This window comes from Trachypithecus francoisi, unplaced genomic scaffold (genome assembly GCF_009764315.1).
Source record: "Trachypithecus francoisi isolate TF-2019V2 unplaced genomic scaffold, Tfra_2.0 Lachesis_group2, whole genome shotgun sequence".
In the NCBI taxonomy this organism is placed as follows: Eukaryota; Metazoa; Chordata; class Mammalia; order Primates; family Cercopithecidae; genus Trachypithecus; species Trachypithecus francoisi.
This window is the reverse complement of record NW_022681465.1, coordinates 28,021,857-28,042,220: the sequence shown is the minus strand read 5'-3', so window position 1 is coordinate 28,042,220 and position 20,364 is coordinate 28,021,857. Positions and strand designations below refer to the sequence as shown.

At 37.4% G+C, this 20,364-nt stretch overlaps 1 protein-coding gene across 2 annotated transcripts in view; it reads right to left on the bottom strand.

Annotated features, from left to right (window-relative positions):
- FBXL17 (F-box and leucine rich repeat protein 17) overlaps positions 1-20,364 on the bottom strand; it is a 550,690-nt gene that overhangs the window by 369,465 nt on the left and 160,861 nt on the right. For both annotated transcript variants that reach the window (XM_033178969.1, XM_033178970.1), the window contains one exon: positions 4,390-4,497. In XM_033178969.1, the coding sequence (XP_033034860.1) occupies positions 4,390-4,497 (108 nt within the window). The remainder of the gene's footprint in view (positions 1-4,389; positions 4,498-20,364) is intronic.

Here is a 20,364-nt window from a genome sequence, read left to right as displayed (position 1 = left end):
AAAAAAAAAAAAGATTTTAATAATATGCCCTTGTTATTCTTTTAATACCTGTAGTATCTGTAGTTTTGTCAACGCTCTGAGCTACAACATTGGCAATTTTTTTTTGATCACTGTGACTAGAGATTTATCAATTTTATCTATTTTATCAAATCGCTAGCTTTTGGTTTCATTAATTTCCTGTCTTCTTTTTGCTTTCCATTTCATTGATTTCCTCTTTAATCTTTACCATTTCTTTTTTTTTTTTTTTCCCGCATACTTTGGATTTAATTTGCTCTTCTTTCTCAAATTTTATAAAATAGAAGTTGAAGTCATGATTGAAATCTTTCTTTTTTCTCGTATTGGTATTTGTTTCATTATTTTTATCTAAGTAGTACGTTAGTAGCATCACACTAAATCTGATACATTGTGTTTTCATTTTCATTCATTTCAAAATACTTTCTAATTTCTCTTTTGATTTTGGCTTTACTTACAGGTTATTTAGGATTGAATGCATAAGGCGGGTCATCCACCGATCCCTGGGTTTCTCTATGCAGTACCCTCCACTCCAGTATTCAGTCCTCCAAAATCTGGCTGCTTTGGTCTCCCTGACCTTTCTGTTCTGTTTTGTCAACTCAGACAGTCTGTTGTGTGTTACCTGATTTACCCCCTCCCTGTGCTGAAGTCTGGAAACTCAATGCAGTAAACTGAGACAATTACAGAGCTCCTCTTGCCTGTTTCCCATATCATAGGGATCATTGTCCTTGGTTGCCTGATATCCAGTGTCTTAAAAACCATTGTTTCCTATATTTTGCCTGTTTTTTTAAAGTTGTTTCAGGAAAGAGTAAATTTGGCCCCTGTTACGCCACCTAAGCCGGAAGAAGTCCAGTTTCGTTTTGCTTATATCATTATAAACCCATTTTTATATATTTTATTTCTTTTAATTCATTGCAGAATCTTCCTTGTCAATGCTCAAAATATCCCAGCCTAAGTCAATAGGAGCCATTTCACGTTGGCTTTTGGGTCCTTTGACATGTTCCTTCTAGTCTCTTTAGTGGCAAATGACATGCAGATCCCACAGTCTAAACACTGAAGGTAACTATATATTTGCATTTGCCGAACTTGTTTTTAAAAGTGGGAGAGAGAGCAAGATATACAGATTTATATTTATATAATAGGTACAGTACAATGAAAAGAACACACTTGTGTTAGAGTAGACCCAATTCTGCCACATACAAGTCACTAATACTCTTAACTGTTAAATGTAGACCTCAAAAATTCTTATCTTTGCTTCCTAAATATAGACCTCTAAGTTTCCAAACAGTCCCATAAATCTGACTTTATCTTATCAACCTGTGTACATTCAGTCTGGTTATTCTGGACTCTCATTTACACAGTCACAGCAACTCAGAAAGGCTTCTTATCCCAATATTGCTTGATATTAGCAGAATCTAAGTAATAATAGTGTGTTATCAGTAAATATTACAAAGTAAACAGGAATCCAGTCAAGCCTGAGGACATCAAAATAAAATTAAATCCAAGGAACCACAAGAGGATATCAATGTCCTTCCACCTATTCCCAATCCTCTGTTTTCTTGCCCTTGATTTAAAAATCTAAGATGTCACAAATCCCCAATCTTCCCTTCTAACCTACTAAATTAGACTTGATATCTCTTAGTTTCCATGAGAGCCCCTCACAGTCCCTTCTAGGCCAATGATTCCTAAATTCATAGATTATTCAAGGTGCAAGAAACTCCAGATCTGAAGACAGATCATCTAATACAGGCACATAATTTCAAAGACAGGAAACTAAGGTACAGAGATTTTATGATCCTTGCCTCTCTTAGCAAACTTAGAAAGCCAGAGATTTAGTGACATCATGTGTTAGAGAGATTTTCTAAATCATGTAAAAACATATGTAGGCTGATAACTCTCAATATTCTATATCTCACATCTTCTTGCTTATTTCTTATGTACTATGATGACAAGGAAAATACAACTTTTTAAGTGGTGTTTATATGATTACAAACATTTTTGTGAATGTCTTAGTAGCTGGTATGAAAACACTGCCAGAACACAAATCTCATAAAATAAAAAGCATTAATTTTATTAAAAACTGAGTCTACCCTTGGTTTTCAAGAGATAAACCAATTAAAATAGCTTTGCAGAACCGATGCATGTATAAAATGTCCTCTTTTGCCTTTACTTGAATCCAAAAAACTAAGCAACGTTCATTGCTTAGTTGTACACATCAGTTTTCTCATCAAAGAAAGGTTCTGTTGAAGAACAAAGATGTTCCTTAAAACTTTGCGTACTAACTCTAATATGAGTCCAATAGATTCTGATTGTTGATAGACCAAACCAGCAATCCTCGCCTATAATCTTCAGAAGAACCATCTCAGCAAATTGAGTTTTCCACTGCAGACACTTGGTATAGCTGTATTTTATCACAGAGAATAATTGTGATCTTTTAAGTACCAGTGTACCATAATTTTTGGCCATCTCAAAATATTCTGGGAAGCACTTACTGATCTAATAAGTCTTGTTTTGTCTTTAATGAGTACAATTTCAAGTGATCATAAAAAGCCCACATATGGCCATCACAACACTTGTGCACAATCTGTTCAACCAAAGGCATTTTTACTCTACACCATAAACAGCATTAGATGTGACTAGAAAAACATTCATCTACCAAGATGTTCAGGCCAAGGTTATAGGAAATGAATTAAAAATTATGGTTACATATGATCTTGTATGGTCTTGGTTACACTAAGATGTTCTGATAGAGCAATAATTGAGAATAACAGGCCTATCCTCTCCTCTAGCTTTAGGCTCTGATCCTCACAATAAAATTAAAGTTAATCAGTCCTTTAAGACATAGTATAACCACAGGCTCTCTTTCAGATACACTAGACTAGAATAGTGATTTGATTTCTTAAAATCAAACTTTGTACTAATTTTCTAGCAATTTAGATACTATGGCATCTGTTTTTTGTTTGTTTTTTGTTTTTGAGACGGAGTTGCACTCTGTCACCCAGGCTGGAGTGCAGTGGCGCAATCTCAGCTCACTGCAACCTCCGCCTCCCAGGTTTAAGTAATTCTCCCATCTCAACCTCCCAAGTAGCTGAAATTACAGCCACCATGCCACTACGCCCAGATAATTTTTGTCTTTTAGTAGAGATGGAGTTTCATCACGTTGGCCAGGATGATCTTGAACCTCCGCCCTCAAGCGATCCACCTGTCTTGGCCTCCCAAAGTGCTAGGATTACAGGGGTGATCCACTGCGCCTGGCCCACATCTGTTTTAATATTAATAGCTAACATTTACTTAGCATTTACTGTGGTCTCTATTCTGAATCAAGTACCTTATATACATTACCTTATTTAATACCCTAAAAAATAATTTTCCCACTTAGCTAACTGATAGACCCAATAATCCAACCTGAGGTTATAATGGTACCCAGGGTCCTATTCACTGTATGACGCTACCATAGTCCTAGGTAACTCATATACATTTACTCTTTTCCTAGGGAGTAAAGAAAGACATTATTTCCCATTAAACTGTAAGCTCAAAGAGATCTGAAGACATCAAACCAAAAGAGACCTGGGATCTTACCTAGTTTTATTCATCATTGTATTGCCAATACAGCAACTTTCTAATAGTTGTGAAATGAAGGAAGGTTGAAGGAAAAGATTGCTCAGCTATAAGTTGGAAAAGGCAAGACTCACATTCATTTTCCTAAGTACCATATGATAGAATTGAAATTCATAACAAATTTCAGATAACACATAGGTAAATTTTATAGTAGCCAGTTTTTCCATTTCACAGATGTAAGAATTGGTTTCTAATTATTTTAAAGCTCTGGGAAGCAGCAGAGATGACACATCAGGGAGAGATTACTAAAGAACTGGCAGTTTGATCATTTCTAAAAATATGAAATTTCATATAATTGTTATATTAGTGAACTCTCTGAGCCACAATGTAAATTTTTGTCACATATTGACCTCTCTTTTCTCCTTACATACTCAGCTTGATCATATGCACTGACCATATTCACTTTTTAAAGTCAAATACTCATAGGATCTAGTGATATATGAGCACTTAAAATTCAATCAAAATATCTTCTAAGCACAATACATTAACATTTAAATGATTCTGGTCATATATATTTCTTTGATATATATTTCATAGCCATTAGCAATGAAAAAGCAAAAAGCTTCTTGTTTAAATGAGTATTCCATTTCAGAAAGGATAAGTTTGGTATTGCTTTCTTCAACTCATTTTAACTTTTATCAAACACTAGTAGACTTCCATTTGGTCTGACTATCCCTTATTCAAGTAAATTAAACAATTTAGGGCTCATCACCTGTATCATACTCAAAAATACCAAGGAAAAGCAGCCATAGTACCTACCTTGGTTAGGTGAATGACTCCTTTAGAAGTGACTGAACAACCCATGAAGCCTACATATTGAAGCTCAGGACAGTGTTCAGCAAATGCTTTCACCGACTGATCTGTCACCTAGGGAAAAGACATTGATGAAGTTACTCAAGGTGATAGTCCAGTGAACTCAAGGATTTGGCTCCTGAAAATCCCTTGGCCCCACCTTTCATCATTACTATTTCCTGCCCTGTTAGATTGTTTGAATCAGCATACAAACATGCTATAATATTCCTGTATTTTAAAAGTCGTCTCTTGACCCTACATCCACTTCTCATCATCCCATGTTTTTATACTTCTTCAGAGATGTTGACACTGGCTACCTCCACTTCTTTACCTTCTCTTCTCTCTCTGTGTGTATACACACACACACACACATTTGTTTGGTTGGTTTTTGGGTTTTTTGCTTTGTTTTGTTTTGTTTTGACAGAGACTCACTGTGTTGCCCAGGATGGAGTGCAGTGGCACAATCTCAACTCACTGCAACCTTCGCTTCCCAGGTTCAACTGATTCTCCTACCTCAGCCTCCCCAGTAGCTGGGACTACAGGCATGCATCACCACACCCAGGTAGTTTTTTGTTTGTTTGTGGGGTTTTTTTGTATTTTTAGTGGAGACGGCATTTCACCATGTTGGCCAGGCTGGTCTCAAACTCCTGACCTTAAGTGGTCCAGCCTCCTTGGCCTCCCAAAGTGCTGGAATTACAGGGGTAAGCAATCACACCCAACCAATATATATATTTTTATTGACATTTAATTCACATACCATAAAATTCACCCTTTCAAAGAGTACAGTTCAGTATATTTGCAAGGTTATGCACCATTACCGATACCTAATTCCAAAACATGTTCACCACCCTGCAAAGACCCCATGCCCATTAACGGTCATTCCTCTATTTCCCACTGCCTCCAAGCCTGGCAATCTGAATTTTCCTATTCTGAACACTTCATATCAAAAAGAACTACACAATTTGTGACCATTTGTGACTGGCTTCTTTCACTAAGCATAATGTTTTCAAGGTTCATCCATGTCATAATATGTGTCGGAATTTCCTTACTTTTCAAGGCTGAAAAATATTCCATTGTATGGATATACTACATTTTTATGGGTTGAATTATGTCTCCTTAAGATTCATATTTTGAAATCTTAAACCTCAGTACCTCAGAATATGATCTTATTTGGAAATAGGGCAGCTATAGTTGTAAATAGTTAAGTTAGGATGAAGTTGTACTGGAGTGGAGTGGGCTCCCAATTCAACCTAACTGGTGGAGCAGACATGCACACACAGGGAGAATGCCATGTGATGACTAGAGTTATGCTGCACAAGCCAAGGCACACCTGATTGCCAAAAAGACTGCCAGAAGTTAGGCGAGAGGCCTGGAACAGATCCTTTCCCAGCACTTTAGAAGAAACATGGCCCTGCCAACACTTTGATCTTGGACTTCCAGGCTCTAGAACTGTGACACCACAAATTTCTATTGTTTAAGCCACTCAGTGTGTGGTACTTTGTTCTAACAGCCCTAGCAAGCTAATATACACATTTTCCACTCTCTCTTGATTTCACAGTAATCAAGTTTTTGTCCCTCTCATTCACTGTCACCATCCTATCAATTAAATGGTCAATCTGAATTGTCCCAGCATTTCAGCAGCATCTGACACAACTGATGATTCTTCTGGAAACAATTCATTCATTTGCTTCTTGTATCAACTATCATGGCTTTCCTCCTTCCTTACTGTTGGCTGTTGGTCACTTGGTTGAGTCTGCCTCTCATTTTAGTCCTCAGCTCATTACTTCTCTTTTCCATCTTACTTCACTCCCTAGGTGATCAGATCTAATTGAAGAGCTCCTAAATAACTCTCCTAGTCCCTCTCTGTATCTCACCACACTTTGATTTTCTTTGTAACACTTATCACTACTGATCACATTACACACTTACTCACATATTGGTTTGTCAGTCTTCCCCTCTCAAAATAACTCTTCCCTCCTTCTCCCTTAGATAACCAACCATTCTGATTTGCCTCGGACAGTTTCAGTCTTAGCACTGAAGTCTTATGACCCAGAAAACCACTTAGTTCCCCATTGGCACCTAGAATAATCCCTGGCACTTAGTAGAAAATATTGAAATAAATAAATGCATTTTCTCCTTTTCATGTACTCCATCATACCTTTTACTTCTACTTTATTTTATTTTTAGACAAAGAGTATATTTGTATCATTTTAATATACTGATTTTTTAAATGTCATTGTACTAGTGGCTTTATTTTCTGATATAGTTCATGTGTCTTATGAAGTCTTTTTTTAAAGAAGTGGGAGGAGGCACATTTTTACACCAGTGACTCAGCTTTGATCTGTACCATGGTTAATTTTCTATATCAACTTGACTATGCCATGGGGTGCCCAAATACTTGCTTAAACATTCTGGGTATTCCTGTGAGAGAGTTTCTGAATGATATTAACAGCTGAATCAGTAGACTGAGTGAAGCAGATTGCCTTCTTCAATGGAGAGAAACTTTATCTAGTCTGTCAAAGGCCTGAATAGAACAAAAAGTCAGTGTAAGGGAGAATTGGTGCTCTCTCTGCCTGACTGTCTTCCAAGCAGGAGATCAGTCTTCTCCTGCCTTTGATTCAGACATGCACTGGAACTTTCACCATTGGCTCTCCCAGTTCTCAGGTCTTCAAACTTGGACTGAAATTTACACCATCAGTTTTGGTACTTCTCAGGCCTTCAGACTTGGACTGAGACTATACCACTGGCTCTCCTGGGACTCTAGACTGCCAAATGGAAATCTTGGAACTTCTCAGTCTCCATAATCATGTAAGCCAATTCCTTACAATAATATCTAGAAAGATATATAGACAGACAGACATACAATCTCCTAATGGTTCTGTTTCTGTGGAGAATCATGACTAATAACTTGAATATTACAATCCCAAGTTTTATTATATGAAAAACTTAGAGCTGAAAGGAGTGGGGCCCAAGGAACTGTATTTTCAACAAGCCTCCAAGTGACTCTTAAGCATGTGAAAACTTGAGGCCCCAGTGCTTCAAAGAAGTTAACACTGACAGTGTTTTGTATTTCTAAGTAGCCCTGCTTTAAATGAATGGCAGAATAAAATTCCTCTTTTATCTCCCCCACCTCCAAAAATTTTCCATTTATAAAATTATCTTCCTGTAATTGTGCTTAAATTTTATTCATGGTTTCCCAAAGATGCAGCTTATAAAAGAAAGTCCAAATATTCTCCATCATATGCTTAATTTCAGATTCACTTTCCTCACAGTCAAGAGGAAATTGATAAATTTAACATCTTTGTTAGTTTTTCAAACAATAGCAACCTACATCTCTTTGGCATTAGCTTTTAGTATGGGTGGCTCTTTTTGTATCTTCCTTATCTATGCTGAACAGATATTGGAAAAAAGAGGTATGTGAGTAGCATTAATGCTAAAACAATCATAAGAACATTTTCCTAAAATAATGAAACCAACAGCATCTATGGTACATGTGATAAAAGATTAATCCTCCCCTCAAAAGTAAAGTGTGCTTAAGCATATTAAGACTAAGGGTGCCATTGATAAATTAAAAATAGGCTTTCCTGACACTTAGCATTCAAAAGGCATTATGGTAACAAAGAATTTTTAAGGCACTCAAATCGCTGGAAGCTTCAATGAAACGCAATCACTATTAAAAACAAAAAGGGGTAACAGAGGTTAAGTACATGGTCAGTTGGTTAAACATCCTGCTCAATTTCAGTCTAACATTCAGTTTTTCCTATATCCATCTTCGAGGAGAAGAGAGGAACTCAGATGAGGATTAAGGACACTAGAAAACTCAGGTCCAAGAGGCCAGAGCATTCAGAGAGAAAAAGTGGGGTTTAAAAATGTGCTTCTTGGGTCTTTCTCTTTCAGCTCAAGCAATCAGAATAAGACAGCTCAGAGGAGCCTCTAACATCAACAGATCCCTGGAAAGCAAGACAAGAGTGTGTCAAGAGGATACAGAAACACTCTTAGTAGGCTTGGGTATGTTTTACGAGACTAACAAAAGGGCCTTGAAGATTTGGGTGGCATCCAGCTCCACTCCCCAAGGATAGAAGATCAGTTAGGGACTTATGGCAGAAGGTCTGGCAGAAACAGACTACAGACTACAGGAAGCAGGTACTGGTGGGTGTCAGCTTCTCTGGGACCCTGGAGCCTCACTGTCTAGCTTCAAATCCCAACTGGACTACTTACTAGCTATATGATTTTGAACAAGTCATTTCTCCTCTCTATACACTTTGATCATTCTATAATATGGAGAAAATTACAGTACCTACCTCACAAGGTAAAATGTAAGGGTAAAATAAGATAATGCATGTGAAATATTTTGAACAATGCATGGTGCATTTAATTGTTCAATAGATTTTAGCTATTACCATAATCACTCCAGGTTTCCCTTTCTTCTGTATTCCAATTCTTAGCCAGGACTAAAGGGTTGAAATGTGTAAGAGAATATTCAAAAAGATCGTATTTAAAGCATTCTAGTTTCTTCTCCTGGTTATCACAAGAGATCCTGATCATAATTTGGGGGTTTTCAATTATAACCTAAACTATGGGATGGCTGTAAGGGAGACATAGGTCAAAGTCTGTTACTGATTCCCTATGGTAGAAAGAATCCCATTTTGTCAAGGCTCTTAACTGAGTTGCACATAAGTATCACCAAAGAAGATTTCTAATTTTATTTGTTGGGTACAACTCTGCATCAATTTTATTTTAAAAGCTCCCCAGGAGATTCTAATGAACAAATTCCAATGCCTTCCATTCAAAGTGTGGTTCTCATATCAGCAGCATTGACATCACTTTGGAGCTTGTTAAAAACACAAAAGCTGTAGATTGCTTTTAGCAGTATCATCATTTTCACAATATTAATTCTACTCATCTATGAGCATGGGATGTGCTTCCATTTAATACCCATTAAAATACCACCATCATTCTTCACAAAACTAGAAAAAACAATCCTAAAATTCATATGCCATCAAAAAAAGAGCACACATAGCCAAAGCAAGACTAACCAAAAAACAAAAACAAAAACAAAAAACAAATCCGGGGGCATCACATCACAAGTTCAAACTATACTGTAAGACCACAGTCACCAAAACAGCATGGTACTGGTATAAAAATAGGCACATAGACCAATGGAACAGAATAGAGAACACATAAATAAACTCAAACACTTACAGCCAACTGATCTTAGACAAAGCCAACAAAAACATAAAGTGAGAAAAGGACACCCTGTTCAATAAATGGTGCTGGGATAATTGGCAAGCCACTTGCAGGAGAATGAAACTGGATCCTCATCTCTCACCTTATACAAAAATCAACTTAAGATGGATCAAGGATTTAAACCTAAGACCTGAAACTATAAAAATTATAGAAGACAACATCAGAAAAACCTTTACACTGGCTTAGGCAAAGACTTCATGACCAAGAACCCAAAAGCAAATGCAACAAAAACAAAGATAAATATGTGGGGCTTAATTAAACTAAAGAGCTTCTGCACAGCAAAAGGAAGAGTCAGCAGAATAAACAGACAACCCAAACAGTGGAAGAAAATCTTCACAATCTATGCATCTGACAAAGGACTAATATCCAGAATCTAGAAGCAACTCAAACAAATCAACAAGAAAAAAACAAACAATCCCATAAAAAAGTGGGCTAAGGTCATGAATAGAAGATTCTCAAAAGAAGATATTCAAATGGCCAATAAATATATGAAAAAAATGTTTAACATCACTAATGATCAGGGAAATGTAAATCAAAACCACAATGCGATACCACCTTAGTCCTTCAAGAATGGCCATAATAAAAAAATCAAAAAGTAATAGATGTTGGTGTAGATGTGGTTAAAAGGGAACACTTCTACACTGCTGGTAGGAATGTAAACTAGTAAAACCACTATGGAAAACAGTGTGGAGATTCCTTTAAAAGCAGAATTACCATTTGATCCAGCAATCCCACTACTTGGTATCTACCCAGAGGAAAATAAGTCATTATATGAAAAAGATACTTGCATACGCATGTTTATGACAACACAATTCACAATTGCAAAAATATGAAACCAGCCCAAATGCCTATCAATCAACAAGAGGATAAAGACATTGTGGTATATATACATAACAGAATATTACTCAGCCATAAAAATGAATGAATGAATGGTATTCACAGCAACCTGGATGGGACTGGAGACTATTATTCTAAGTGAAGTAACTCAGGAATGGAAAACCAAACATCATATGTTCTCACTCATAAGTGGGAGCTAAGCAATGAGGATGCAAAGGCATAAGAATGATGCAATGGACTTTGGGGACTCAGAGGAAAAGGTAGGAGCTGGGTAAGGGATAAAATACTACAAATTGGGTTCAGTGTATACTGCTCAGGTGATGGGTGCACCACGATCTCACAAATCATCACTAAAGAACCCATTAATACAACTAAATACCACCAGTTCCCCAGAAACCTAAGGCAATAATTAAAAAAAAAATAACAAAAAAGCTAAATCTAAAGGCATAAGAACTTTACAGTGGACTTTGGGGGAAGGGTGGGAGGGGGCAAAGGATAAAAGATTACAAATAGGGTACAGTGTATACTGCTCAGGTGATAGGTGCACCAAAATCTCACAAATCACTGTTAAAGAACTTACAAATGTAACCAAATACCACCTGTACCCCAATAACTTCATGCAAAATTTTTTTTAAAAAAAAGCAAAATAGTAGGCACTGACACAGACCTATTGAATCTTAATCAGCATTTTAGCAAAATCCTAGGGTGATTCTTATATACCTTAAAGTTTGATAAATACTGTTCAAGTACCAGAACCATGCTATTTTGGTTACTGTAGCCTTGCAGTATAGTTTGAACTCAGGTAGCGTGATGCCTCCAGCTTTGTTCTTTTGGCCTAGGATTATCTTGTCAATGCAGGCTCTTTTTTTGGTTCCATATGATCTTTAAAGTAGTTTTTTCCAACTCTGTGAAGAAAGTCATTGGTAGCTTAATAGGGATGACATTGAATCTATAAATTACCTTGGGCAGTATGGCCATTTTCACGATATTGATACTTCCTATCCATGAGTATGAAATGTTTTTCCATTTGTTTGTGTCCTGTTATTTCCTTGAACAGTGGTTTGTAGTCCTCCTTGAACAGGTCCTTCACATCCCTTGTAAGTTGGATTCCTAGGTATTTTACTCTCTTTGAAGCAATTGTGAATGGGAGTTCACTCATGATTTGGCTCTCTGTTTGTCTGTTATTGGTGTATAAGAATGCTTGTGATTTTTGCACATTGATTTTGTATGCTGAGACTTTGATGAAGTTGCTTATCAGCTGAAGGACATTTTGGGCTGAGATAATTGGGTTTTCTAAATATACAATCATGTCATCTGCAAACAGGGACAATTTGACTTCCTCTTTTCCTAACTGAATACCCTTTCTTTCTCCTGCCTGATTGCCCTGGACAGAACTTCCAACACTATGTTGAATAGGAGTGGTGAGAGAGGGCATCCCTATCTTGTGCCAGTTTTCAAAGGGAATGCTTCCAGTTTTTGCCCATTCAGTAAGATATTGGCTGTGGATTTGTCATAAATAGCTCTTACTATTTTGAGATACATTCCATCAGTACCGAATTTATTGAGAGTTTTTAGCATGAAGGGCTGCTGAATTTTGTCAAAGCCTTTTCTGCATCTATTGAGATAATCATGTGGTTTTGTCTTTGGTTTTGTTGATATGCTGGATTACGTTTATTCCCTCAGAAATAATACCACACATCTACAGCCATCTGATCTTTGACAAACCTGAGAAAAACAAGAAATGGGGAAAGGATTCCCTATTTAATAAATGGTGCTGGGAAAATTGGCTAGCCATATGGAGAAAGCTGAAAATGGATCCCTTCCTTACACCTTATACAAAAATTAATTCAAGATGGATTAGAGACTTAAATATTAGACCTAAAACCATAAAAACCTAGAAGAAAACCTAGGTAATACCATTCAGGAAATAGGCATGGGCAAGGACTTCATGTCTAAAACACCAAAAGCAACGGCAACAAAAGCCAAAATTGACAAATGGGATCTAATTAAACTAAAGAGCTTCTGCACAGCAAAAGAAACTACCATCAGAGTGAACAGGCAATCTACAGAATGGGAGAACATTTTTGCAATCTACTCATCTGACAAAGGGCTAATATCCAGAACCTACAAAGAACTCAAACAAATTTACAAGAAAAAAACAACCCCATCAAAAAGTGGGTGAAGGATATTTACAGACACTTCTCAAAAGAAGACATTTATGCAGCCAACAGACACATGAAAAAATGCTCATCACTCGCCATCAGGAAATGCAAATCAAAACCACAATGAGATACCATCTCACACCAGTTAGAATGGTGATCATTAAAAAGTCAGGAAATAACAGGTGCTGGAGAGGATGTGGAGAAATAGGAACACTTTTACACTGTTGCTGGGAGTGTAAACTAGTTCAAACATTGTAGAAGACAGTATGGCAATTCCTCAAGGATCTAGAACTAGAAATACCATTTGATCCAGCCATCCCATGACTGGGTATATACCCAAAGGATTATAAATCATGCTGCTATAAAGACACATGCACACGTATGTTTACTGTGGCACTATTCACAATAGCAAAGACTTGGAACCAACCCAAATGTCCATCAATGACAGACTAGATTAAGAAAATATGGCACATATACACCATGGAATATTATGTAGCCATAAAAAAAGCCATAAAAAAAAGTTCATGTCCTTTGTAGGGCCATGGATGCAGCTGGAAACCATCATTCTCAGCAAACTATCACAAGAACAGAAAACCAAACACTGCATGTTCTCACTCATAGGTGGGAATTGGTCAATAAGAACACTTGGACACAGGAAGGGGAACATCACACACCAGGGCCGGTTGTGGGGTGTGGGGAGGGGGGAGGGACAGCATTAGGAGATACACCTAATGTAAATGACGAGTTAATGGGTGCAGCACACCAACATGGCACATGTATACATATGTAACAAACCTGCACGTTGTGCACATGTACCCTAGAACTTAAAGTATAATAATAATTTAAAAAATACTATTCAAGTGATAAAGAACTACATCATCTTCTTGGCATGAGATGAAGCAAAAACAAAATGGCTGTGTCATAATCCAAGCACTATGCATAATTTTTTAAACAGCTTTACTGAGGTACAATTTATATACCATAAAATCCATCCATTTTGAGTATAATTCATCAAGTTTTAGTAAGTTTATACAGTTATATAATCATCACCACAATCCAGTTTTGAACACTTTCATCACACTACCCGAAAAATTCCCTCTATATTCTATGCTCATACACAGTTAATCACAGCTCTCACCCACAGGCAACTACTGATCTGCTTCCTATCTCTATACTTTTACCTTTTCTGGAAACTTCATATAAATAGAATTGTGTCATAAGTAGTCTTTTGTCTCTAGCTTCTTTCATTAATGTAATGTTTTTGAGGTTTATCCATGTTAGTCCATGTATCAGTAGTTGTGGAAGTGGCATCACTCACCATTAGTGATGATGAGGCACCACCGTAGTGATCCACTAGCAAAATTTGTGCTTCCTGTTCCCATGACCTTACATTCTGCTGGCCTAGAGATCTTAGTTCCAGAGGGAACGCTGCCACCAGGAGACACAACAACGATTCCATTAAACAGAAAGTTAAAATTGCCATCTGTTCACTTTGGGCTCCTCCTACCTTTAAGACAACAGGCTAAGAAAGGAGTTACAGTGTTGGTTGGGGTGACTGACAGGACTATCAAGATGAAATCAGTTTACTACTCCATTAAGGAGATAGGAACACAGGAGATCCATACAGGATACAGGAATGCATGGAATACAGGAGATTCATAGGGCTTCTCTTAGTATTACCATGCCCTGTGATTAAGGTCAATGGGAAACTACAACAGCCCAATCCAGGTAGAACTACAAATGGTCCAGACTCCACAGCGATGAAGGTTTGGTTCACTCTACCAGGAAAAAAAACTACAGCGTGCTGAGGTGCTTGTTGAAGGCAAAGGGAATATAGAATAGGTAGTAGAAGAAGGTAGTCATCAATACCAGCTGCGACCACGTGACCAGCGACAGAAACAAGGACTGTAACTGTCATGAGCATTTCCTCCTTCTTTTGTTAAAAACATGTTTGTGAATGTATACACTTGTACTAAGAAAATATCTTCATTTTATTTCCTTTTCCTTCATCATGTGACATAAGATTTATTGACTTCACATCAGCATTTAAGTATTGTTAACTTTATGTGATAGTATTTGGGTTGGGGATTGTTGCATTTTCGGTTGTACAAAGGGTAGTTGCATTACGTTAGACATAATTATGACCTTATTATTGTCTTTATTTGAAGATTATGTATGATCTCAGGAGACGTGTATGGCTTCCAGTTGGCAAGGGGTGGAATTGTGATGATTAATACTGAGTGTCAACTTGATTGAATTGATGGATACAAAGTATTGATCCTGGGTGTGTTTGGGAGGGTGTTGGCAAAGGAGATTAACATTTGAGTCAGTGGGCTGGGGAAGGCAGACCCACCCTTACTCTGATGGGCACCATCTCATCAGCGGCCAGCGAATATAAAGCAGGCAGAAAAACGTGAAGAGGCAAAACAGGACTACCATCCCAGAGTACATTTTTCTCCCATACTGGATGCTACCTACCCTCAAACATCAGACTCCAAGTTCTTCAGTTTTGAGTCTCAGACTGGCTCTCCTTGCTCCTCAGCTTGCAGACAGCCCATTGTGGGACCTTGTGATTGTGTAAGTTAATACTTAATAAACCCCTATATATATAAAATTATAAAATATATTTTAATATATTTTAATATATATTTATACTTTTATTATAAATATAAAATAAATAATACATATACTATTAGTTCTGTCCCTCTAGGGATCGCTGACTAATACAGCAGTTTATTCATTTTATTACTGAGTAGAATTCCACTGTATGGATACATTATATCTTGTGTATCTATTTACCAGTTGAAAAATATTTGAACTGTATCCAATTTGGGGCTTTGACAAATAATGCTGCTGTGATCATTCACACATAAGTACTGTATGGATATATATTTTCATTTCTCTTGAGTAAATATCTAGGAGTAGAACTGGTGAGTCACACAAACGTATGTTTAATTTTTCACCCATTTTAAAAATTCGGTCATTTGTCTTATGAAGTTGCAGGAGTGCTTTACATATTCTGAATAAACACCCTTATCAGATATTGGTTTCACAATTGTTTTCTTGCACTCTATGCCTTGTCTTTAATTTTCTTAATGGTGTTCTTAGCTCTGACATTTAGGTCTATGATGTTCTCAGAGTTCATCTTTGTCTATGGTGTGAAATAAAGGTAAATGTTCATCTTTTGCATATGTATATCCAATTTTGCCAGCACCATTTGTTGAAAAGACTATACACTATAGAGGAATTTTAAAGCTCCTGCCTGGAACACCTTGAAGAATCATATATACTCACAGGCTATGGGAAAACCAGGTCATAGGTGAGAATTAGTATGCAGACAGAAATGTGACTCAGGATTTGGAAAGAAGCATCAGAAAATTAGGGAAGAATGAGATCAGTTTGCAAAGCAGATTTTGATCTTTCAGTCAATCAATGCTGTGACAGAGACAAAGAGAAAGATAACCCTCAGATTCAACATGATTCACACGGCAGAGGTAAAGAATGATCTTCTCCTTACGTTGGCATTCTAAAAGCCAAGCTACACTTTCATAACTGCATGAAACAGAAGTAGGCATGTTTAGTGTTACACCATGAAAAGCACTGGTGATAAGGAATGTCTGTTGTACTAGAGTCAAAAGGACCATTAAAGGCCTGCATAATATCAACACACATCAAGAGCCTAGTAAAGCTTCAGTTTAGAAATCTTAAGCTTCTAAACCTAAGGCAAATGAAAACCAGAGACCCAGGGTGCAAAAGGGAAAAGGACAATGTTGGTTCTCATAAGCTCTTGAGGGTTGCACTCAATCAGAAATCTTTTGAGGGTGGATTCCTGTGAGATCAAATGTAGGGACAAAAGAGAAGCCCCTGCGGGAGGCTGAAATAATAGGCTTAGAAAAATGCAGAGTTGGGGGACAACAGCGACTGTGGCAGAAATGGCCATATATAACTAAGAAACTCTTGGCTAGCAGAAGGATAAAGAGATGACAGGCAGTACAGGGTCACCAATTTTGCTTGGAGAGTTATTGTTTATAAATGTGATTTGGGACTGTGGATTACTCTACTTCTAAACCTGGAGATTGAGTCTCTAGATGGCTCACACTCAGCAAAGGTTTAGGGTACTAGTTGCCACAGGGTTGAAGAGAGAATAGACAATAAAAATAGCTACATTTACTAAGGCCTTAACGTATGCCCAGCTAAGTCCTCTCTATCCATCATCTGAGAGCCTCATAATAGTATTGAGAGGCATAATTATCCCCACTTCATAGACTGACTTCCTCCTCCAAATCAAACCACTAGCAGGTGGCAAAACTGGGTTTTAAACATTGGCCTTTAAAACCTATGCTCTGTATGTTATACCAATTAGGATATGATTTCTTTCATGGAACTAATCTCACTCAAATACAAGAGCAAATCCAAGGCCTTCCTTTAACCTCCAGAGAAGTAGAGTGGCAGATATCAAGGCACAATGGGTCTACTTTCTAGGGAATTTTCTGAGAGAAGTGTTAGCACTTGATTGCTGTTTTCATCTCCTGCAGATAGAATCGGTATGGTACTGATGTTATGAGTCTTGTATATCCTGAGAAATGCTCCAAAAGATGGAAGCATAGTAGAGGGTTAGGGGAATCTAATTCAGAGGTATGGAAGAAGCTGCATTAGTGGTAGTAAATTATAAAACCATAAAAGTAGTAACTGGAATCCAAGGAAGCAATTTTATCTAGAAAGGATTCAAATTAACAAAGAAAAAAAAAAAGGACCGGGAAAGCTTTTCTATAAATTTCAAGATTCTAAATAAAGAGATGCAATGTTGTCTTATTTTAAGAACTGAAGTTTTCTTGGACTATAGGAAGACAGATCTATCTTTATCAGAATAAGATTGATTCAATGAGAGAATTTTGTAATGTGTGCTGAAAGATATTTTGGGAATAATTGCTAGCATATCTGGGATGAAAAGGAATTTGGTGTACTAATTCTAAAAAGGTGGAACAATCTTTGGACAGCATTATAGAGTTATTCTGTGTAATCCTACATGCATGTACCAAACAATATAACAGTATTTCTTGACCTTAATTAGAAACTAAAAAATTTTCCTAGATTTCACCCCAGACTACCAATTCGGATCCTGAAAACATACACTTCTAATCCTTCTCTTAATGATTCTTATGGAATCAATCCAGAAAGTCTCAAGACTAAATCTAGTAACGATGGCTAACTGGACCCATCATTATACTAGTACTGTAGATGGCCTGGAATATACACTGTGGTTATCTCTTTGCCCATTTCTACTGCCCCCACCATGGCCAAAGATATGTCATTCTTTTCCCAGATATTTGGAATAACCTACACAATGGACCTCCTTCTGCCATTCTTGATGCCACCAATCTATTTTCCACTCATCAAGCCAGAGTGATCTTTTAAGAAGCACAAATCATCAGATCATGTCAGTCTGCTATTCAAAATCCTTCGGTGGTACTCTGAAAATAAAATCCAAACTCCTTTTATAACCTATAAGGCCCTGCATGATATGATCCTATCTCATCTAACTCATTTCATCCCACTATCCCCTCTCCTTGATCACTTTGTGATGATTTCTCCATTTATCCTGTTCACTACTCTATCCCTAGAGGTTGGTACAGTGTCCCATGTAGCTCCAGAAATTAAAATGAATGAATGAAGCACCGTTCTGATGCATGCCAATGGCTTGCTGGTTCAATACTAGAGGTTGGTACAGTGTCCCATGTAGCTCCAGAAATTAAAATGAATGAATGAAGCACTGTTCTGATGCATGCCAATGGCTTGCTGGTTCAATACTAAAGAAATATATTTTTTGATGCCAAGAAAAACAGAACTACTGATTTTATTGGTTCCATGTGGCACACAGAAGTAGTGGCTAAGAATTAGATAAATGGCTTCACAAAGCTAAGGAGAGAATTTTCAAAAAAATCAATAGTAATACTTTGCTTCTTCAATATGTCTGAAGTGAACTGAAAAACCAGTGTGGGATTAGCTGGGAATAGTGGCACATGCCTGTAGTCCCAGCTACTTGGGATGCTGAGGCAGGAGAATCACTTGATCCTGGGAAGTAGAGGTTGCAGTGAGCAGAGATCATGTCATTGCACCCCAGCCTGGGTGACAGAGCGACACTCTGTCTCAAACAAACAAAACACAAAACAAACAAATAAAAACAAAAAGCAAACAAACAAATTCAATGACAATGTGGAAGAATTTACCAGGGGTGAACAACTAATCTTACTTGAGACCTCAGGACCAATTCAAGACCTTCTTTCCACCCTCAATGGAAAACAGCAAAACAGAGACCCACAGCATAGCAAGGCTAATTTCTGGGTCATTTTCCAGGAGAAATACCAATAGTTGATTAATTTTTTCATCTCTTGCAGGCCGAGTGGTCAGTAGGCTCATAAGGTACCCTCATCTTCTGAAGGCAAAATAAAGCCAGCATAAAGTAATCTCCTCAAACTAGGCTCTGCTTTGACTAAGCTTATGGAGGAAGGGGAAATTATTTCCACATGTTCCAGCTCAGTGAGATTTACCAGTCTAGAAGAGTCATATAGATTCTGGGTAGGAGCCTTGGGATAGTTTGGTTATCTGACTATCCCCTCTGCCACGTAGTGGGTGGTAAGAAAAGACAGCAATGGTGGGCATCGGGACAGGTTACTGGTTTAGGGAAGCATAAGAGAATTTATTACAATCCTGGACAGCTATCCCAGTCCACTGAGTCAAAACTATCTTTGAAATAATAAAGTCACATTTATAGTGTGTCTAATGAAGACTTTATTTCACTTAGGCATACTCAGTCTCCTAAATCCCTTTAATTCAACAAATATACAAGTACCTACTATATGCACAACACTTCATGTTAAGTGCTGATGCTGTATGAAGATGAGGTACAGTCTCTGCCTTCAAGAGCAGAGGTAATAGGCTGGGATGTGAACAGGCCTAGCTCCTACAACTACCAGTGAGATCTCTGGGAATATTTTAATCTGTAGATTGCATCCCAGTTGAGTTTCCCAAGGACTTCTGACTAGATCCAAAAGCAAGTTTGAAGAGAGAACAAGATTATGGGAGACCGAATGCCAGCAGAATGGTTGCGACTTTATACAGAAGGAGTCTATTTTATTAGTAATATAGAAACACATGAGCTTAATGGACTTTAATATCCCCTTGAGTTTCAACAGATTGCAGGTCCATGACAGATGAAGTCATTCATTAAGGGCTTTAAGGGCAGGGTAATAAAGAGAAAGCTGCACTTCAAAGTCCAGCAGGTATACGCAAGACCAACTAAAGGGATATTTTGGCCTCAAGGAGGCTGGCCAGGAGGCTATGGATGCAACAAGCCCCATGTACCCAGAAGATGATAGCATATCACACCCCAGGGCACCTTAGTTAGACCTAGCCACATGCCAATATCAGTAAACATCCATATCTGATGCTCTACAGAGTACATGAAGTACTGTGATGACAGAAATACCAATGAAAGAAATTTATTTAAATTCCCAATAAATATAAATTATACTTATTAGAAGCCTTAAAAATGGAATGCAAGAAAATTTTTCCCTTTGTTTACTCAACTCTTCAAAACCCATGTGAAAATTATTTTTTATCTTTAACTTCCTTTGCTTTCATGTATTTATATCTTTTACAGGGTAGAGTATATACACCTACTATTAATGCACCAGGA